This window comes from Ctenopharyngodon idella, chromosome 1, assembly GCF_019924925.1.
Source record: "Ctenopharyngodon idella isolate HZGC_01 chromosome 1, HZGC01, whole genome shotgun sequence".
Lineage (NCBI taxonomy): Eukaryota > Metazoa > Chordata > Actinopteri > Cypriniformes > Xenocyprididae > Ctenopharyngodon > Ctenopharyngodon idella.
Window position 1 is genome coordinate 29,638,454 of NC_067220.1, and position 22,071 is coordinate 29,660,524.

General features: G+C 35.0%; 3 protein-coding genes across 6 annotated transcripts in view; 2 read left to right on the plus strand and 1 right to left on the minus strand.

Annotated features, from left to right (window-relative positions):
- Positions 1-3,049, minus strand: part of pibf1 (progesterone immunomodulatory binding factor 1) — a 50,668-nt gene extending 47,619 nt beyond the window's left edge. Inside the window, exons 1-5 of one of the 2 annotated variants that reach the window (XR_007930002.1) lie at positions 2,867-3,049; positions 2,404-2,720; positions 2,212-2,312; positions 275-473; positions 37-156 (exon numbers count right to left, since the gene is read on the minus strand). Coding sequence is in view for 1 of the 2 variants with exons in the window: in XM_051892090.1 (XP_051748050.1) it covers positions 37-156; positions 275-473; positions 2,212-2,312; positions 2,404-2,652 (669 nt within the window). In the remaining variant the exon portion in view is untranslated. The remainder of the gene's footprint in view (positions 1-36; positions 157-274; positions 474-2,211; positions 2,313-2,403; positions 2,721-2,866) is intronic. The other variant, XM_051892090.1, reaches the window with a different exon arrangement.
- Positions 3,050-3,135: 86 nt separating this feature from the next.
- On the plus strand, positions 3,136-10,550 carry gpalpp1 (GPALPP motifs containing 1). 2 transcript variants are annotated; one of them, XM_051892118.1, is made up of 8 exons: positions 3,136-3,352; positions 3,574-3,703; positions 4,639-4,770; positions 4,865-5,008; positions 5,156-5,414; positions 9,003-9,167; positions 9,354-9,455; positions 10,071-10,550. In XM_051892118.1, exons 1-8 carry the CDS (start codon positions 3,268-3,270, stop codon positions 10,287-10,289), a joined length of 1,236 nt encoding a protein of 411 aa, XP_051748078.1. In that variant the 5' UTR covers positions 3,136-3,267; the 3' UTR covers positions 10,290-10,550. The 2 variants fall into 2 exon arrangements, with proteins under 2 accessions (XP_051748078.1, XP_051748085.1); XM_051892125.1 differs by having other exon boundaries at positions 5,159-5,414.
- Positions 10,551-12,282: 1,732 nt separating this feature from the next.
- On the plus strand, positions 12,283-21,113 carry gtf2f2a (general transcription factor IIF, polypeptide 2a). 2 transcript variants are annotated; one of them, XM_051889473.1, is made up of 9 exons: positions 12,283-12,538; positions 12,709-12,782; positions 12,881-12,899; positions 12,994-13,138; positions 17,877-17,924; positions 18,247-18,328; positions 20,017-20,116; positions 20,208-20,351; positions 20,560-21,113. In XM_051889473.1, the coding sequence occupies exons 1-9, from the start codon at positions 12,473-12,475 to the stop codon at positions 20,677-20,679; spliced, it is 798 nt and encodes a 265-aa protein (XP_051745433.1). In that variant the 5' UTR covers positions 12,283-12,472; the 3' UTR covers positions 20,680-21,113. The 2 variants fall into 2 exon arrangements, with proteins under 2 accessions (XP_051745433.1, XP_051745440.1); XM_051889480.1 differs by lacking the exon at positions 17,877-17,924 and having other exon boundaries at positions 12,285-12,538.
- The last annotated feature ends 958 nt before the right edge of the window (positions 21,114-22,071 follow it).

Genomic DNA, 22,071 nt, shown 5'->3' on the forward strand with positions numbered 1-22,071 from the left:
ATGGTATCCAAAAAGGGAAGAACATTTTTTTCACACCTCCATTAGTGACCTGATTTGGTTGCGGTGACTGTCCAGATCCTCGGTCAGGTCAGCCTTTTTCACCTGCAGCTCAGTCGTAAGAGCCCTCAGAGGGTTCACAACCTCATAGAAACGAATCTATATGAAGAAAACATACATGTATACGAACACACACACATGCATTATAGCTTTTAAATCTCCTCGGTCCACAAGTTTTATCTTCATTTCCTACTCCAGTTTATAACTCTGTGCTCACCGCCACATATTCAGGGATGGTGAGTTTGTCCTCAGGCAGTTCCTTCAGCTCAATGTACTTCTCCTCAGACAGCTCCAGGTCCCTCAGGCTCCTGCGGAGATCACCTGCTCGATCACACAGCTGACGGTTCGTCTCCTCCAGCTGCTTCTGTCTGAGCATGATGGTGTCCATCTCCTGCTTCCTCAGGCCTTGCTGCTTCCTGCATAAGCAAAAGCCAAACAGGAAAACAGGTCTCAATGCATCTGCTTGTCAGAGTACAAACTGATGGCAATATCTATGGATTTTTAAGATTTTTAAGATAACCAGCTAACCTAGCTAGGTCTTTTTAGTTTTATTTGATTTAAATATCTAAATGTTAGTGAGAAGAAGAAAAAAAAAAAAAAGAAAAAAAAATTTAGATACCAATCTGCACATCGGTTATGCTCATGTTTACTCGCTCTTTTGCAGGCATCTTGAGTAAAACAGCTCTATATTTAACGAAGCACATACAAAAGACCTGAACCGGAAGGGATGCAACCTGTTTTACAGAATATGGAAGTTTGTTGCACATAACCCTCATTCAACCCTGTAAAGCCTACTATGTTGTATTTGAAATTGATCAAAACTTTGCTGAAAAAAAAAACTGCCCTCTGATTGAGTTCATTCTTTTCTAGCAAGTAAAAAGGCCTTTTAGTATGATTCTAAAAAGCCCACCTTTACGATGTGGTACAATGTGTTTTTGCTGTGAAGTCTTTAATAATTTTTAGAAAGTAAATGCAAGAAAATGTTTTATATTGTTATACTGTTGTTAATATTTCAAGATGTATATTTACCTGACTGTAGCAACTTACACTACCAGTCAAATGTTTTTGAACGGTAAGATTTTTAAAATGTTTTTAAAACAGTAATACTGTAAAATATTTTTACAATTTAAAATTTTAAAACTTTTAAACTGTTTTCTATTTGAATATATTTTAAAATGCAATTTATTTCTGTGTTGGCAAAGCTGATTTTTCACCCCAGTCTTCAGTGTCACATGATCCTCAGAAATCATTCTAATATGCTGATTTGCTGCCCAAGAAACATTTATTTTTATTATCAATGCTGAAAACAGTTGTGTACTATTTTTTTTTTTCAGGATTATTTGATAAATATAAAGTTCAAAAGAACAGCATTTATCTGAAACAGTTTGTAAGATTATCACTACCGTTCAAAAAAATTTGGGTCCGTAAAAGGTTTTTTTTTTGTAAAGAAATTAAAGAAATTAATACTTTTATTCAGCAAGGATGCATTAAATTGATCAAAAGTGAAAGTATAGACATTTATAACTTTGCAAAAGCTTTCTCTTTCAGATAAATGCTAGATTTATGTTACTGATGATGTACTATACAACAGGCCTTTGAGGAATGTTTATTTTCAGTACATCTCTCAATCATCAATATATTGCATTGAATGATATGTGTTGCCCTCCACAATTAAAACTACAGTTTTGGTCATAAAATTAAGCATTTAAATATCATCTTATTAAGACATATTATTGAGATATATAGAGTAACAACTGATTTGTATATGCATTTTATGTAAGTAGTCTGTTATCGTTATAAAAACTTTGAACTTCATCTTACTTTTTGGCCATATAAATACCAACATCAAATACCAACATCTGCACCAAACTGCATATTTTTGATCAGTTTGGGCCTCAGAATAAAATGAATGTTTTCTCCTCCTCAAGTGTGAGCTCCATATCCCCACTATATCATACTGTATGGGCCACGAAAGCCTGATGTGTCAAATATGATACAAAACATAAAACACATATATACTTATTTTTCTTTTATATTTTGTCTATACTGTTACATTTACTGTAATATACTGGTGTCTACATTGTTACATTTATTGGCTAATACCAATATGACCACTGATATATTGATCTTTCTCCTAACTGTATGTAAATGCACCTGTTTTCATCCTGCTGTAGTTTGAGCTGGCTGTCCAGACGCAGAGCGAGCACCTGTTTTTGATGGAGAGCATCGTTCAGCCTTTCCTCCAGCTCTTCTATCTAAAAAATGAATGTGAAAATAATTTTAACACTCACAGCAGGTAAACAAACAGCTGTTAAATACTCTAATTTTCTATTAATCAACCATTACCTTGGTAAGATGGTCCACTTTGAGGTTGTCTATGAGCAGATTTTTCTGTGACAGCTCTATCTTCAGCTTTTGAAGGTTATGAAGCAGCTCTTTTCTTTCCAGGAGCTGTTTTGTGACTTTCCCTGCGCCATCTTTCTCATCCGAAGACGATATGTCCTCTGTGGGGACTGTTGTCTCCAGACTGATGTCCTCAGACTCGATGGAACTGGAGATGTTTGCCGTTGCGTCCTTTGGTTTCTTGGGTGGCATCTCGACAAAGATCAAGCCAACGCGTCCTACCGACTTGTCATGTCACGAAAGAAGACTGTTCCTCAAAGCTGGTTTTAGAACCGGGAAATGTGGATTATTAGCAGGACAGGAGCTCAGAAGCTCAAGGAAAGAATTAACGGATAAGACGCTAGTCACTAAGCAATGACAGATGGACAAAGCAAGAAGGCAAATTCTGTTATTTTAGGTTAACTACCTGACTTTTGTAGCCTCATGACAAGAAAAACACGACAACAAGTTATCGTTTATGTGAGACGTCAAACTTCAAAGTGTCTAAAGTTGGGGGGGGAAAGTGTTTGATGATTATTTATCATACGGACTGTTGTTTTTAAGCATCCCGCCGCCCATAGAAACAACAACGGATGACAACAGACAAGAGAAGTGAAGTTTGCGTAAAAGAGCGTCTTTTCAGAAAAGCTTTTGATACAAAATAACACGCCCCCTATCGGATTCCGCCCGAACAGAACTCTTATTTTGAAATGTACTCAAATTCAAAACCGGAAATATGAAAAAGTGTTCATTTTGTCGTAGCATATTTCTGGATTTCTGAACAAATACATGTCTTTTTTAATATTTTTCTGACACGATAATTTTGCGATGTCTAATCAAAACATAGTTGGACCAGCTTTGCCACCGACGATGGGAAAAAGCAAAAATGATGATTCAGATGAAGAAGGCGCAAGTATGTTTGCACATGCACATAGTAGTAGCTGCTTTGTGAACTGCATTTATTTTTGTTTTTTTGTTTTTTGTTTTTTTGCAAATGCATAACAAAGCTGACTGCCTTCAGATGTTTTCTTTTTCCTGTCAATACTTTTGCATAAACGGTTAGATCATTCAATTCTTTAGTTTAGACCCGAGTGCAACTAATTACACAATATAAATAATAAATGTTGTCTCCAGTCATAGGTCCAGCTTTGCCTCCACTGTATAAAGCTTCAGAGTCCTCCAGTTCATGTGAGGACAGTGATCAAGAGGAGGTCGTGTTCAAGAGAGCCAAATACTCATCATCTGGGAAACGGCCTTCTTCAAAGTATGATACTTGATGTTTTTCCTGACACATGTGTTTCTTAGGAATTCATAGCTAATGAAGTGTTTGGTCAGAAATGAACCACTTGTGATGTGTCTAAATAAATGTTATGTTAGGCGATTATAGCTTGCTAGTTAACTCTATAAACCCTACTGTATCATATTTTATACATTCCTGAGCTCTCTAAATTATCAACATGATCAAAACATTGCTAAAAACTTGCCTTCTGCCCTCTGAATGATAGTTTATACTTTTTTAGCAAGTAAAAGTCCTTTTAACATAATTTTAAAAATTTCCACCTTCAGTTCGTGGTACACTTTTTTTTTCCTTTTGAAATCTTTAATGTTTTTTATATAGTAAACATAAGAGTAAATTTTATATTGTTATTAATATTTAAAGATGCACATTTACTGTATTGAAGCAACTTAGATTTAGTTGATTATGCAATATGCATACATAATTTTTTTTTTTAGAAAAATCGTGTTAATATATAAGTATTAAATATTATACAACAGGCTTTTGAGGAATGTTTATTTGTACATCTTTTAATCATCATTGAATTGCATTGAATGATATGTTTTACCCTCCACTACAGTTATAATCATAAAACTAAGCATTTAAATGTCATCGTACTGAGACATATTATTTGGAGTTATAGTGACAACTGATATTTATATGCAGTGTCATAGTGTTTTAATAAATCTCATTTATTTACTACAAGCTTTACTACTTCAAAATTTTATCTTACTCACCAAATTGTATATTGTTGCTCAGAAATGTTCTTTCTCAAGTGTGAATACTATGGGCCGCAATAGCCTGATGTATCAAATATGATACAAAACATAAAATAAAATACAAATGCATGTATTTGTTTTAGATTTTCAGTCTTTACAGGGTAATCATTGTCTCTCACTTTTACATGTGTGATTCTTCAACAGCAACAGAGGCATCATGAAAGATGAGATGGATATAAAGCAAACCGATAAACATGAGGAGGAGGATGATGATGATGGTTTCTTTGGTCCAGCGCTTCCCCCAGGATATCAAAAGCGAGCCAAGTCGCCAGAAGAGTAATAAACAGGAGTTAACAGTATCACACACATTTATATAGCAATTTTAGCATCCCAATCTAAGTCTTGGATGAACTACATTTTGCATTTCCAGGCCACCTTTACTAGGACCTGCACTCCCTCCAGGATTTAATAAACAAGATCATGATGAAGATGAAGATGACGATGGTGCAAAAGATGACACCAGAGGACCAGCTCTACCCCCAGAATATCAAAAGCAAGACAGATCTCCTGAACGGTAACAGGAATTAAACAAACATAGCAGACATATCTTCACATTTTTGCTGTGTAGAGTTGGTAGTATCACACACTGTTATATTTATGCTAATTTTACATCCAAATGTAAATGTTGATTGAATTCATTTTAGTTTTTTGTCCTTTTTAGCAGACCACCTACAATAGGACCTGCTCTACCTCCAGGCTTTAAAAGACAATATGAAGATGAAGAGGGGGAAAAAGAAGATGCCGAAGGATTTTCAGGACCAGCTCTACCACCAGGTTATACTCCAGATTTGTCAAGCAGTGAAGAAGAAGATGATTATGTCATTGGGCCCATGCCATCAGCAGGACCATCCCAGGACTCCGTGGCTTTGGACATTGAAAGAAGAGCTCAAAGAATGAAAGACAAACTCACAGGAGTGGATGTAAGTGCATTTTATGTCTGGGTTGTCTGGGTTGTATTTTATTCTATAATATTTTGAATTAGCTATTAGTTTTATACTTTGTCATTTTATTTGTAGTAATTTTTAAGTCTTTTTGTTATATGATTTTGTCTGTTTTTATTCTTTTCTTTTTTTTTAAATATTACTATTTAGGTTTAATTTATTTTTATTTTAGCCTTTATTTATTATGCTTCAACTTAAACTAAATGAAAATTAGAAATGTTGCCTTGGGAATGTTGCCTTGGGAACTTTATTTTAATAAACAAACATGTTTTAATAGTTTTAGTTAACAATATTAACCCTGGTAGTAGTAGTAGTAGTAGTAGTAGTATTTATTTTATTAATTTTATTTCTATTTACATATGTTTTAATATGTATTTATCAATTACCTTAATCAATTACCAAAGAAGCATGTCAAAATTATTCAGGAAAATGAGATTTTCTTATCAAGGTGATAAAATGTTGTGTAGCAAAAATGAGTACACCCTCCTAAAAGTTACTAAATAAAACAAAATAAAATTTTTCTGGTGTAAGTTTTAGGCAATGTTTGATCAACAGGTAAGTATGTTGAACCAAAACATTTAAAGAGAAGTAATTTCTTGACAATTAAAAGTGTTATATAGCCCACTAAATCAATCTCAGACTTAATGCTGACAACAATGGAAGCACTTGAGAGAGAACTGTCAGTGGCCTGTTGCACAAAGCCGGTTTCAGTTTCTACCCAGGTAAGTTCAAGATTAGTTTGAGCAAACTCTGGTTTTTCAGGTTTATGAAGGTGGATTGGTTTTTAGCGGGGTTTGTTGCTATGGTAACTGACACTACACGGCTAACCTGCTCCGGAGCAGGTTTTATTCTGGGTTAGAGATCGCAAACCCAAACTCGACCAATCAGCTGTGAGTAAAGTGACATGTATCTGATGCAATAAAGCCACTCCTCCTGTATCTCTCGCTCCAAATTAAATCAGTTTATAGTGAAAACATTTTAGAGACAAAATTTCTTAACATTTGCTGTTAATTATTCATTATATTAAATAAATTAAATTATGAATAATTCATGACATTCATATAATTAGGCCGATTATATTAATTGACAATATTAAACTTTGCTTTTAAATTAAAATAAATATAATACATGCATAATATATAGGCCTAAAGCTTTTAAACAGATTAAGCTTACATGTATTCTTTTGAGCTCTTTGTGAAACTATATTAATTATTTGGTCTATTTGTTTGATTCACATGCATTGATATAGTCAGATATTTTCTTTCAGCTGCCTTCTCACTGCATCAGTGTTTATTCCTGCTTTGTAAATGCGTTTTATTTCATATTTTTCATAACGATCTCTTAATCTTCGGAAGCGACATGAATTGCGCGGCTCTCTCGCGAGAAGTGAATCAAACTGACGTTCTCCTTGTTCCATGTGATTGGCTGTTTGCCGCACGTGTCAGACTTTCAGGTGCACGTGCTTTGCAAACTCTGGATTAAACCTGAGTTGACAGAGAAAGTTTATACCGAGCGTTGTGCAACAGTTGAACCTGATCTAAACCAGGTTGGATTTATCTGGATTTGTCAACTGCAAACCTACTCTGAAACTCAGAGTTTGTTCAACTAGCTTCATGCAACAGGCCACAGGAGACTTATTTCTTAGCACAAAAGAGGACAGTGGTACAAGAGGATTACCAAATCATTGTTTTAAGTGTGAAAATAACACAGAAATCCAAAAACAATGGACTTGTGACAAGGCCCCTGAAATAATCAGGCCTTCATTTTAAGCTTTCATTTAGTGATGAGGGATTTTTTTGCGAGACAAAGAGCGGGAGAAATACCAAGCGAGTGTCTCAGAGCCAGCAAAAGCTATGAAAAGAGTGACTGTTTATCTCACAGAGTAAGATGCAGCCTGCAGAAATGACATGCATGGTTGTTGTTCTCACTGGAACTACCTACTGTAGCCAAAGCACAAAGTCAGTTAGCCATTTCCAAAGCCCATATTTACAAAATATAGATTCTGGGAATCAATACTCTGGTCTCATGAGACCAAATCAATCATTTTGGATTTAACAGCATCCAAAATGTTATGGTGTTGTTAGAGGAGGAGTACAGTGAGAAGTGCCTGGTTCCCACAGTAAAGTTGAGCAACACTCCCCATTCAAGATCAGGGCATTTAAGGAGCTCATTATCCAGGAGTTAAACAGGACAGATGTGACAATTTGTCATGAACTTGTACACTCCGTGCCAAGAAGGGTCAGAGCAGTATATTCAAAATTATGGATGGCATATTAAGTGCTAGAATATTATGCATTTGTTTAATTAAATCTAGGGTGTACTCATTTCTGCAATCCTTAATTTAAACAAAATTGGCTAATTTACTTATTTTATAGCAATTAATGACATATATTTCTCAGTTTTATTATGTATATGTTTAATACATTTTAGTTTTGCCATCTTTCCATGAATTGTATTTGTTCAGAGTAGGTGTACTCATTTATGCTGTGCACTGTGTATGTGTAAACATATATATATATATACACACACACACATCCTTGTTTATACTACTTTGTGGGGTCCAAATGACCCCACTAAGATAGTAAGATGATGATATAGTATGGCCCTTCCCTACACTATACCTAAACCTACCCATCACAGGAACCTAACCCTAAACCTACCCGTCACAGGAACCTTACCATAAACCTACCCGTCACAGGAACCTTACCATAAACCTACCCGTCACAGGAACCTAACCCTAAACCTACCTGTCACAGGAACCTAACCCTAAACCTACCCGTCACAGGAACCTATCCCTAAACCTACTCCGTCACAGGAACCTATCCCTAAACCTACCTGTCACAGGAACCTAACCCTAAACCTACCTGTAACAGGAACCTAACCCTAAACCTACCTGTAACAGGAACCTAACCCTAAACCTACCCATCACAAGAACCTAACCCTAAACCTACCCGTCACAGGAACCTATCCCTAAACCTACCCGTCACAGGAACCTAACCCTAAACCTACCCGTCACAGGAACTTATCCCTAAACCTACCCGTCACAGGAACCTATCCCTAAACCTACCCGTCACAGGAACTTATCCCTAAACCTACCCGTCACAGGAACCTAACCCTAAACCTACCCGTCACAGGAACCTAACCCTAAACCTACCTGTAACAGGAACCTAACCCTAAACCTACCTGTAACAGGAACCTAACCCTAAACCTACCCGTAACAGGAACCTAACCCTAAACCTACCTGTAACAGGAACCTAACCCTAAACCTACCCGTCACAGGAACCTAACCCTAAACCTACCTGTAACAAGAACCTATCCCTAAACCTACCCGTCACAGGAACCTAACCCTAAACCTACCCTTTACAGGACGTTCCGGACCCCACAAAGTAATAAATACAAGTTCTCACACACACACATTATGCAACAACCAGTGGAAGACAAAAGTAATTTTGCTGTACTTGTACAACATCAATAAAGAACTTGAGTAATTTGTTTTGTTTAACATTCAATGTTCATTTATTCCAATCAGTGTGCAAACTAAACAATTTCGGACTCTTCTGTTGTTAGACTGGCCCCAAAGTGGTCTCCAGAGAGAGCTGGATGACAGAGTTGCCTCCTGAGTTGCAGCATGTGGGCCTGGAAGCACGGACCTTTAAGAAAAGATCAGGTCCTGAAAACAAAGACCGCACAATCTGGACTGACACTCCCGCTGACCGTGAGAGAAAAGCGAGGGTGAGTTTGCAATATAGATGTGATTAAGTTCAGATGTGAAATGTGGAGATTGTTGTGGAGACTCACTGTAGATTTACCAATGATGTCATTTGTGATTTTGCAGATGATACAAGCTTTTTTACATTGGGTTTTGGCAAAGAGGAATTTTAGGGATTGTTTGGAAATTCCCTTCTTTGTCTTTCTTAGGAGCGACAAGAGGCTAAGGAAAAAGGTGAATCCACCAAGGATGATGGACCTCGCCTGTCTCAGATTGATCTTGAGATGGCTGAAAAAGTTTCAAAATATAATGTAAGTTATTTTCAGTTAAATTCAGCTTTAAAATGTATTACAAATTGTACTTCAATCATTTAAGTCAGCATTATGGCACAAATACTAATTATATTATATTATATTATGATTCCAAAAGTTCAATAAAACACTAGTTATTAAGGAGGAAATAAGAAATATGATTTTAATCTTGATTGTATGTTTTTTTTTTTATCATTTTAATTAAGCTAAATAGTTCAATTATATGAATAATAATAGTAATATTAATTATATAGTAACACTTTACAATAAGGTTTCATTAGTTAACATTAGTTAACTACTTTAGTTAACATGAACTAATAACGAACAATACTTCTACTGCATTAATTAATCTTATTTAATGTTAATTTCAACATTTACTAACACATTATTACAATCAAAAGTTGTATTTGTTAACATTAGTTAATCCACTGTGAACTAACATGAACAAACAATGAACATTGTATTTTTTATTAACCAACATTAACAAAGATTAATAAATACTGTAACATATATCTTGCTCATTATGTTAGTACACCTTTAGTTTGCTAGATGAAATTTTTACTGCTTGAGTATAAAAATGTGAATTTTAGTCTCAAAATGCCCATTTCTTTTTAGGAGACCAAGCGTGGTGAATCTCTCATCAGTCTGCACACTAAGAAGATGAAGAGAAAAGCTGAGGAGGATGCTAACAAGCCTGTTGAGAGAAAACCATTCGACAGAGACACGGACCTCCAAGTCAATCGCTTTGATGAGGCTCAGAAAAAAGCTCTGCTCAAGAAGTCACAAGAGCTGAACACCCGCTTTTCACACAGCAAAGAACGCATGTTCCTGTGAGGGACATTAAACACATTTATCTGATGTTGTCAAGGACATTGTACTGAGTTGGAATCCTTGAAACATCATCATCAAAACATTATGAGCCGTGTTGATAATTATATGTAAAATTTGAAGAACTGACTGTTCCTCCTGAATTTGCTTTTTATATACCAATATCTAATCGTAAGAGATAATGCATTAAAAAATTTGTGATTTTTGTGGCTTATAAAGGTTTTTAGGCCACCTTTTTATTTTTATTAAAAACTGATGAGTACTTTAGTATTGGTGTTGATATACAGTGATATCCTGTCATCCCACAGTTTTGTGTTTTGGGGTAATGTATTGTTCACCAACGTGTACTTTCCTATATGTCTAGAATACGTCAAGTTCAGGTCATATTAAAATATTAAAAATTAAAAAATAAATAAATTAAAAAAATTAAAAGAAAGAAAGATTATATATATATATATATATATATATATTGCTTTAAGAAAATGATGACTACCTTATGACCATTCAAATTTTTTTTTATTATTGTGTCATTATTTTTGTCTCATCTTTTCACCCTAATTTATCATGACCTTAATGCAAAAAAAGTCTTATTACTGAATGCAAAAAAAAATTAAAAATTAAATAGTAAAAAATTTGTCAGTGTAGTTTTTTGTTGTACTGCATTTCATTTATGCAGATTATATATATACAGGTGCTGGTCATATAATTAGAATATCATGAAAAAGTTCATTTTTTTATTGTAATTTATTTTAAAAAATGAAACTTTCATATATTCTAGATTCCCTACATGTAAAGTAAAACATTTCAAAAGTTTTCTTTTTAAAATTTGTTGATTAGAGCGTACAGCTAATGAAAGTCCAAAATCCAGTATCTCAAAATATTAGAATATTTACATTTGAGTTTCATTAAATGACCAGAATCCAAGCTGCTTGAAGTCTAGTGTGAAGTTTCTGAAGTCAATAATGATTTGGGGGGGCCGTGACGTCTGCTGGTGTTGGTCCATTGTGTTTTATCAAGTGTAAAGTCAATGCAGCCATCTTCCAGGAGATTTTGGAGCACTTTATGCTTCCATCTGCTGACAAACTTTATGGAGATGCTGATTTCCTTTTCCAGCAGGACTTTAGCACCTGCCCACAGTGCAAAAACTACTTCCAAGTGGTTTGCTGACCATGATATTACTGTGTTTTATTGGCCAGCCAACATGCCTGACCTGAATCTATGGGATATTTTCAAGAGAAAGATGAGAAACAGTCGATCAAACAATATACAGATGATCTGAAGGCTCAATAGTGCCTCAGCAGTGCCACAGGCTGATCACTTCCATGCCACACTTCACTGATGCTGTAATTTGTGCTAGGAGCAAGGCATTTGCTGTAATATGTGCTGCCGACCAAGTATTGAGTGCACAAATGAACATACTTTAAGAACTTTTCTGTTTAGCAAATCCATTTTTTGATTGATCTTAGGAAATATTCTAATATTTTGAGATACTGGATTTTGGACTTTCATGAGCTGTACGCTCTAATCATCAAAATTTAAAAAAAAAAACTTTTGAAATGTTTTACTTTACATGTAGGGAATCTAGAATATATGAAAGTTTCATTTTTAAAAATAATTTACAATAAAAAAATGAACTTTTTCATGATATTCTAATTATATGACCAGCACCTGTATATAATTATTACTCTTTTTCGTGCTTTCCTAAAATTTGCCCTGGGAAGACAGGGGATATTTATAAGTATTAAGGCTATACAGGCATATCTGAATTGTTTGCTGTCTCTTCTTATACTATAGTAAATGTATGGTTATGTGTAAATTTTCCTTTGAATAAATACTCCTCAAAAACGTTCACTTCTAAATATTAGTCAGTTGCATTTACCAGCAATGAGGGCAGTGTGTTTTTTGACTAAATAAAATAAAGCGATGCAGAAAATCTTTAAAACTTAACTGGTTAATCGAACAAATAGAAAAGGCTTGTTTATTTGTTAAACATTTCTCTGTGGCAACCATAGGTGGCAGCCTAACTAACTGTAATCTGTGTAGCGCTTCTGTTTTTTGTCCTTTCTGGCCACCGTACAACCGGATTTTTGTTTTTGGTGATGTACTAGCTGAAGTGCGTATAGTGTGGAAGAGGTGCATTAAATTCACATGAAATAATTAGAATATACATTTTTAAACTATTAACAAGCATGTCAGACAAAGGAGAGGTGGATTTAACTGGGGCAAAACAGAACACGGGTGTATGGCTGGTCAAAGTAAGTGCTTTGTTAAACAGTCGATGATGAACTGCTACAGCTAATGATTCAGGTTGTAATAACATGGCTTTAGCATCTGCGAATACCACAATAGCAATGTGATTTATATGCCTTGCAGTGTTATTATTATATTGTTTTAAAGCCATTGTTGGTGTGTAAACTTCATAAAGGTCCCAAAGTATTTGTCACAGCAATGGACCAAAGCAACAGGGAGAGGTGAAGTTGGAAAGCTCCGAATTTGCAAGTATGTAGCAAAACTTAATGTTATGGAGTACTGCAAACACAACCTTTATATTAAACATTTATACATTAATTTTCACACAATTGTTTTTGCTCGTACAGGAATCAAGGCAAAGCAGAGGTAACTAGCATGTCTTTACACATTAAGTTTTTTATATGTAGGTTTGTGTCTTTAGGTGGAGTCAAGTCAGTGTTTTTTTCTGATTGATTGACAGGTGTCCTTCACACTTAATGAGGAGCTGACCACCATAGACACCATTGGGGAGAAGCCCTCTATGGTACGAGCCCCTAGAGAGCATCCATTCACTTTGCAGACTGTCGGTGGACAGACTCTAGCTGTTTTTACTGAGAACTCTTCAGGTGAGAAACAGGATTTCACTAAAAACAGCTTGCTGTGAATTGCTGTGCTTGAATCTTGAATTAAAAATTCTTACCCCCGGTTTCATAAACAAGGGTTAAGATTAGTCCCAGACTAAAATGCATGTTTGAGCTGTTTAACTGAAAGCAACTTGCACTGACATATCTTAAAATATGTCAGTGCCATTGTTTTGTCTCAAGATGCACACCAGTAATGATTTTTTTCTAAGGCACATTAATAAAAGATACTTAAATGTTCTAATTGAACTAAGGCCTAATCCTGGCTTAAAGGGTTAGTTCACCCAAAAATGAAAATAATGTCATTTATTACTCACTCTCATGTCGTTCTACACCCGTAAGACCTTCGTTCTTCTTCAGAACACAAATTAAGATATTGTTGATGAAATACGATGGCTCAGTGAGTCCTCTATTGAGAGCAAAGCCATTCAAACTCTCAAGGTCCATAAAGGTACTAAAAACTTATTTGAAACAGTTCATGTGAGTTCAGTGGCTCTATCTTAATATTATAAAGTGACAAGAATACTTTTTGTGCACCAAAAAAACCCCAATATCTATATGGGACGATTTCAAAACACTGCTTCATGAAGCTTCTGAGTTTTATGAATCTTTTGTTTCGAATTAGTGGATCTCCTATCAAACGGCTAAACTGCTGAAATCATGTGACTTTGGTGCTCCGATTCACTGATTCGATTCGTAAAGCTCCGAAGCAGTGTTTTGAAATAGGCCCATATAGATATTGTTGAAAAGTCTTTATTTTGTTTTTTTGGTGCACAAAAAGTATTCTTGTTGCTTTATAATATTAAGATAGAACCACTGAACTCACATGAACTGTTTCAAATAAGTTTTTAGTACCTTTATGGACCTTGCGAGTTTGAATGGCTTTGCTCTCAGTAGAGGCCTCACTGAGCCATCGGATTTCATCAACAATATCTTAATTTGTGTTCGGAAGATGAACGAAGGTCTTACGGCTGTAGAACGACACAAGGGTGAGTAATAAATGACATTATTTTCATTTTTGGGTGAACTAACCCTTTAATCTAAGCCCTGTCTGTGAAACCAGGCCTTTGTGATCAAACTAAATTTAGAAAACCTGAAACGAATGCATTTAAAATGACCTGCAGTTAAAGTACTACGTTTGTCTTTAATTGAAATGGGTAAGTAAAATGGGTAAGTCAGATTACCCTTTTCATTAATATATAGTGATAACTTTCATTATTAAGTCATTAACAAAAATTATTACTAATTATTTGATTATTATTTTTATTTAGTATTATATTTACATCTATACATTTTGATGTTTGATTTTTATTTTTTATTTATTTATTTATTTTTTAAATGATAAAACAGTTTTGATACTTTGGGGCACAACTTGATGTCCGAAATCAGGACCACTGCACCTAAAAAGTTCTGTAAGACTTTAAATCATATACTTGCATGTACTGATCATTTTTTAACATTTGTGTACAATGACATGTTAAAAATTATATAATGGTTGTTAATTACTTATTAATGAAAGTATTTATTATAGTATCACTATTTTTTGTTAACTTTTGCTTTCAAACAATTTATATGGTTAGTCATTTTGTGCAATCTCTGGGATGTCCTGTACAAACTTCAGTTGCTTCATACTCTCTCTTCCTCTAGTTCTATTCAATTACTTTCTCTACTCTTTGTCTGTTCTGTGAGATGAATCAGATATTAGGTTGTGATAGCTTTGATCTGGTCTCTTAAGCTTTTGCAGTTGCTGACCTCTGCCTCTCAATCGTGTGTGTGTGTGTGTGTGTGTGTGTGTGTGTGTGTGTGTGTGTGTGTGTGTGTGTGTGTGTGTGGTGTTTTGATGGTAGAAGACAATTATGGGCCTTCAAATATCACTGGTTTTGGAAGCCAAATCTACTCACTGCCTTTATCTTTGATTAACGATGATTTGTTTTGTGTAGTTTGGGTGTTGTGTGTGCATGAGCAACTCTGTATAGTTGCCATCCTAATTCACCTCGGATTCAATCATGGATGATTTCTTTAGTTGTTATAATTTGCTTGAGTGCAAAATTGCCTAGTCACTTCTCTGCTGAGTTTCCTGGACAGTTGTTCAAAAATATGTTTTTCGGGGATGATTTTTTATTTTATTTTTTTAATAAATTTGTTTTAATTGCTAGCTCAATTGTAAATGTACTAGGGGTGTGACGAGATCTCGCGATAATAAAACATGACAACATTTCTCGTCGAGGTGAAAAGCTGTCTCGTGATATAAGCGAACAGTTGATTTTGTGGCAAACCTTTTACAGTGCTTGCATTATATTGTTCTGTGTTTTACTGCATGTGACAAATATATGCGCTGCAGGTTTCAGAGTGAAGCTCAATGCTTTAATTATTTACATGCTTGCAGGTTACTTGTTTCTTCCTGCATCTCAGTGGCTCTGTTCACAGTAAATGCTGTTCCACATGAACTCAGTCTCTGCATGTGCTGTTTGTTTGGGTTTCTAATAACGTGTATTTGGGAATGATATAAAGTCTGACGTGCTTTGTTTCATAGCGAAGTGTTGTACTGTTATTAATTAATTACAAACTCCATCTCTGCATATGCTGTGAGTTTGGGTTGCTTATAACGTTCATCTGGGAATGCAACATGCGCCATTTCACCAGATTTTTAACGTAAATCTTTTATAAACCTATGCCGACACAGGAGAATACATCAATATGTTTCTAAATATGCAAATTGTTGTTCATCGCTATTTCAAAGTAAAAGTTTAAATCCTTGCTTTGAGTTTGCATGTTTTGATTTCAACATGTTTTTGTTCAAGAAATTACAGTGGCTGTAGCATTGGTCAAATGTTAAAGATCAAAGGATTAATTCACTTCAGAATTAAAATTTCCTGATAATTTACTCACCCCCATGTCATCCATGATGTTCATGTCTTTCTTTCTTCAGTCGAAATGAAATTAAGGTTTTTGAGGAAAATATTCCAGGATTTTTCTCCATATAGTGGACTTCAGCAGGGATCAATGGGTTGAAGGTCCAAATTGCAGTTTCAGTGCAGCTTCAAAGGGTTCTACACCAGGGGTTCCTAAACACATTCCTGGAGCCTCCCCAACACTGCATGTTTTCCATGTCTCCTTAATCAAGCACACCTGATTCAGAGATCATTAGTCGAGACTCCAAGACCTGAAATGGGTTTGTCAGACAAAGGAGACGTGCAAAATGTGCAGTGTTGAGGAGGCTCCAGGAATGTGTTTGAGATCCCCTGCTTTACACGATCCCAGCCGAGAAATAAGGTTCTTATCTAGTGAAACGGTCAGTCATTTTCAAAAAAAAAAAAAAAAAATTAAACATTATATACTTCAACCTCAAATGCTCGTCTTGCACTAGCTCTGCGATGCGTCACGCATTACGTAATCACGTTGGAAAGGTCACGCATGATGGTGACTTGATTGTTTATATTGTGTATACGCATGTATTTTAACAGTGTTGTTCAGTAATACCACATGATAACTTGCTTTTGATACTTTATTTAAACCAAATATTTGGTTCATCATTGTTATTATATATGTATTTTAAGTCATTTTAAAGGCTGTTGTTCACTTAGGTCTATTTTTTTATTACCACCAAAAAATTGTTTTGCATTTCATGACTTTCAGTCAAATAAAAGACTTATTTTTCCAGTCGTACAAATGTCATTAAAAATTTTTAGAAATACTGTTAAAATAGTATTTAATAGTATCTCTTTCTCATGAACCCAATATCGTGTATCATCTCGTCTCGTGAGCTAAGTGTATCGTCACACCCCTGAAATGTACTGTTTATGACAGTATTCTAACCTTTTGTGTGTGTATTGGGATCAGTAAGATTTTTTATTCTTTTATGTTTTTAAAAGTCTCTTATGCTCATCAAGGCTGTATTTGTTTGATCAAAGACACTGTAAATACAGTAATAATGTGAAATATGATTATAATTGAAAACAACTGTTTTCTATTTTAAATTGTAATTTATTCCTGTGATGGCAAAGCTGAATTTTCAGCAGCCATTGCTCTAGTCTTCAGTGTCACATGATCCTTCAAAAAGCATTTTAATATGTTTAATAATTTCTTATTATTATCAATATTAAAAAATATATATATGCTGAGTAATATTTTTGGAGGGAAACCGTGATATTTTTTTTAAGGATTCATAATGAAAAAGTACAAAAAACAGCGTTTATTTAAATTAGCCATTTTTGTAACAATGTAAAAGTCTTTACTCTCACTTTTGATAGTTTAATGCATTTGTTGCTGAATAAATGTATTTTTAAAAAATCTTACTGATCCCAAACTTTTAACGGTAATGTACATGTATATATCAGTTTTTTTGTTGTTATATATATATATATATATATATATATATATATATATATATAAATAAATATAAATATATAAATAAATAAATATATAAATAAATAATACAATATATTTATTTATTTATTTATTTATTTAATCTACACAGCCCTGTAGACAGGGTAGTGACCTTTGGTATGTGATTTTTTGTTTGGATTAATTTGGATCAATTTCCACGTTGGTTTCTGATTGATCAGAGGTTCTGTGTGGCTTTTTGGTTGTATCTGCGTGGTTTGTGCCTATTTGTGCGCTTGCTTTCGCTCACTGCTGTGTAAAAATCTGGCGTGAGGCTTGGCCTGCCGTGATTACTTTGGCATGTCCCCCCCTCGTTCTCATGTTGCCATCCCTCTTGTAGGGCAGTCAGATGCCGAGGCCAGCGGTTCAGGTACAGGTACAGGCCCAGGTGAGTGCTCACCGTCGCCCCCTGCTTGAGTGGAGGTCCAGGAAAGACCTAGTCAAGCCTTGTACTGTTTATAATGGTCTGATGGCCTTTAATTTGACAATCTGCCAAAAAAAAGCAAATTTAAATAATCCTTTCTATGGCCTAATTTAAACTATTGAATTGGTGTATTGAAATTTCACCGCTTCGAGCAGAGACTGTACAGAACGTACTGTTGCGTGTCTCACTGCTGGTGTAATGACTGAGCAGTAATAGGCTGTGTGTTGCAGCAGCGTTTGCTTCGTTCCAACTGTCATTGAGTATTAATGTCTCTTCTCTCACAAAGATAAAATTTCACTGGAAGGACTGGTGGTGCAGAGAGCTGAATGCAGACCAGCCGTCAGTGAAAACTACATGAGGCTGAAGAAGTATGTTCAAATATGCACACACTAGCTTTGTTACAAAACCTTTTGAACTGCTATTGAGGCCCGTTCACATTAAAATTACACATTTAAGTAATGTGTAATAGTAATTTAACAACATGGGGTTAGGGTTAGTAGTTGCACTTTTACAGTATGTGCACGTACGTGTACTCACAGTGTACTTACCTAAGAAAGTACTGGGTAATATAAGGTAACTACATGAGGTTAGGTTTAGGGTTAGGTTCAGGGTGAGTACCTATTTATTACCCAGTCATTGCAATTACTATAATAAGTACATAGTATGTATATGGGGAACAAGACTGTAAAATAAAAGTGCTACTGGGTTAGGAGTAAGGTTTGGTTTAGGGTTAATTGCTTGTAATTATGCTTCATTTACTGTTATTACTACAGTAAGTACATGTAACAAGGACACTAAAATTAAGTGTTACCAAAAGTTGTAATAAAATCTTTTTAGAATAAATAATTTGTGAGTTTATGAACACAAAGGCTATTTGCTATGTAAACTATAAATGCATTAATTATCTTTTCTTTTTTTTTTTTGTCAGCATGTCGCTAAGATAACAGCAGGATGTTGTTATAAGCATTCGAATAGGCAGCTTACTAGCAAGTGAACACTAACTGTAAGCAAACCTTAAAGGATTTGTTCACTTCAGAATTAAAGTTTCCTGATAATTTACTCACCCCCATGTCATCCAAGATGTTCATGTCTTTCTTTCTTCAGTTGAAGAGAAATTAAGGTTTTTGAGGAAAACATTCCAGGATTTTTCTCCATGTAGTGGACTTCACTGGGGTTCACTGGGTGGGAGGTCCAAATTGCAGTTTCAGTGCAGCTTGAAAGGGCTCTACACGATCCCAGACGAGGAATAAGGGTCTTATCTAGCGAAACGATCACTGTCTAAAAAAAAAATAAAAAATATTTATATACTTTTTAACCACAGATGCTAGTCTTGCACTGCTCTGCAATGTGCCACGCATTACATAATCACGTTGGAAAGGTCGAAAGGGCGAAAAATTCCATCTCATTTGCTCCTCCAACTTTAAAATTGTCCGACATCATTGTTTTACCTTTTTTTTTGGTAAAAGGCTTTTGGCTTAGTCTTTGCACATTCGCTTTGTAGACACTGGATCGGTACTTTCGCCTACGTCACGCGTGAGCTTTCTAACATGATGACGTCATGCGTGGCGGATCACAGAGCTAGTGCAAGATGAGCGTTTGTGGTTAAAATTTATAAATTATTATTTATTTATTTATTTTATAAAATGACAGATCGTTTCGCTAGATAAGACCTTTATTCCTCGTCTGAGATCAGGTAGAGCCATTTGAAGCTGCACTGAAACTGCAATTTGGACCTTCCACCCGTTGGTAACCGGGTGTCCACTATATTGAGAAAAATCCTGGAATGTTTTCCACAAAAACCTTAATTTCTTTTTTTGACTGAAAAAAGATGACATGGGGGTGAGTAAATTATCAGGAAATTTTAATTCAGAAATGAACTAATATCTTAACTCTAAACCTAGTCACAATGAAACAGAAGTAGCAGCAGATTTTTGTATCCATATTGTGACATACATATAAGTGTAATGGATTATCGAAAAAGAAAAAATGCTGTTTGATTCTTAACTTGAATGTGTTTGTAGCTAAAGCTCATAAAGGATGTTGTCTTTTGTTGCAGACTGCAGATCGAGGAGTTATCTAAACCGCTCAGGTTTTCTCAACAGCTCGACAAAGCCGTTACCACCAACTACAAACCTGTGGCTAATCACTCCTATAATGTAGGTCAAGCTTTTGTGTCATCCGACAGATGTCTTAAGTATTATAAAACTGATTGTTGATGCACACTCTCTTTGTTCCTGTTTTTCTCAGCTGGACTATGAAAAGAGGAAGAAAGAAGAAGGGAAGAGAGCACGTGCAGATAAACAGCAGGTGCTGGACATGCTGTTCTCCGCCTTTGAAAAGCATCAGTATTATAACATTAAGGATCTGGTGGACATCACAAAACAGCCTGTGGTGAGTTACACGGACTGTTGTTTAAAATAGTGCTTAATAAATAATAATAATACAATACAGTCTTTACTGTCATTTTTGACCAATTTAATGCATCCTTGCTGAATAAAAGTAGCAGTTTCTTTCAAAAAATATCTTACTGACTCAAACTTTTGAATGTAGTGTACACTACAAGGCTACCTATAAAAACTCCCTTTCTCATTCTCTACAGATTTATTTGAAGGAGATTCTTCGGGACATTGGCATATACAATGTCAAAGGCACCCACAAGAACACCTGGGAGCTCAAACCGGAGTACAGACACTACCAGAACGAAGAGAAGAGTGACTGATTATTTTTACTCTTGGACGTTGTGGTTATGAAAATCTGAAAAACAAACTTCCCCAAAAAGTTCAAAATATTATTTCTGGATCATTTTTTTTCTAAGGATGATTCAGCAGTTTTTAAAGGTGTATCAGAAACCTATGTGGCATTTTACAATGCTAAGCAGTTTTATTATGCTTGTTATATTGAGGAATCCCCATAAGAAGCTAGTAATAGAATTTTTCAGTTCAGCTCTTCTGTCATCAGACTGAGATGAAAAGAACTTCCAATCCTCATCACTTGTGTGTGTATAAGAAGTTGACGTTTTTTAGGAAAACGTGTTGATAGAATAATGGTAAACAATTGTTTTATTCAGATTTAGTTTTCTGATTGAAACACTTTTATTTTATATATTTCACTTTATTAATTTCTTGAAATAAAGGGTTTTTTGTACAAAAAAAAGTCCATGTTGTATCTGATGATTCACAGAGCAAGACTGGGATAAATGTTCAAATAATCAAAGTATTTAATAATTTCAATTTAATTGTGATTATTTCATAATATATTAGAATATTGTTAATGTCCTTTATCCTCAGCTATTCACAGAATGCAAATGAACCTCGCTGAGGGTTCTACATGATCCCTACAATGTATACCACTATACCAGAGAAATTCTGTCATGGAAATTTAAAATATAATTAGGTAGGTTTGGTTTATTGATAAGAAATTGTGAGCATTTTAAAAGCAAAATTCTTTGGCATAGTGTTCAAGAAAGGGATAAAAAGGCATCAAGAAACTCAAAGCAGCTTATTACCAAAAACAGGGTTATTTTGGGCTTTCTTTGCAGCCACAAGACCTAAGGATCTTTTAGTACAGTCATTAATGAACTCCTTTTTATACAAGTACTCTAAACACAAATGTCAGGCTTGGACAATGATATTGAGCACGCCAGTTAATCTAGCTACAGTACATCTAAGTACATCTAACTATATTTTCCAAGGTGGGGTTACAAATCTAGGGTAGCACTATTTTGATTACTATCTGATTAATATCTGCTAACACTTTATTTTGATGCTCCCCGAACCGACATTCTGCTGACTATAAATAACTTTGCAACCACGTGATCTTATTCTACTAACCCTACAGTCTGCTAATACTCTAATGAGAGTTAGCTGACATGTGGTTGCAAAGTTTATAGTTAATAGAATGTGTAAAGTTAAAGATTGGCCTGAACAATTGCTGGGCGGAGAGGGGGTGAAGAATACAGTTTTGTGATGCATTTGGCATTCTCTATACTGATGCTAAAGACTCTTTCATATGCTTATCAAGGACTTTAAGAACAATTCACCTCATTGCTTTTGTGTGTAGATGCAAGACACACCCATCTTAAAAAAAAAAAAAAAAAGGCATTTGTGTTGCC

What these genes read in the sequence shown, in the direction of transcription:
- gpalpp1 (XM_051892118.1), top strand. Translation starts at nt 3,268, where the DNA reads ATGTCTAATCAAAACATAGTTGGACCAGCTTTGCCACCGACGATGGGA. An exon ending in TTCAGATGAAGAAGGCGCAA is followed by an intron (nt 3,353 to 3,573) that starts GTATGTTTGCAC and finishes TGTTGTCTCCAG; the next exon opens with TCATAGGTCCAGCTTTGCCT. An exon ending in CAAGACAGATCTCCTGAACG is followed by an intron (nt 5,009 to 5,155) that starts GTAACAGGAATT and finishes TGTCCTTTTTAG; the next exon opens with CAGACCACCTACAATAGGAC.
- gtf2f2a (XM_051889473.1), top strand. Translation starts at nt 12,473, where the DNA reads ATGTCAGACAAAGGAGAGGTGGATTTAACTGGGGCAAAACAGAACACG. An exon ending in AGGTACAGGTACAGGCCCAG is followed by an intron (nt 17,925 to 18,246) that starts GTGAGTGCTCAC and finishes TCTCTCACAAAG; the next exon opens with ATAAAATTTCACTGGAAGGA. An exon ending in TGGCTAATCACTCCTATAAT is followed by an intron (nt 20,117 to 20,207) that starts GTAGGTCAAGCT and finishes TGTTTTTCTCAG; the next exon opens with CTGGACTATGAAAAGAGGAA.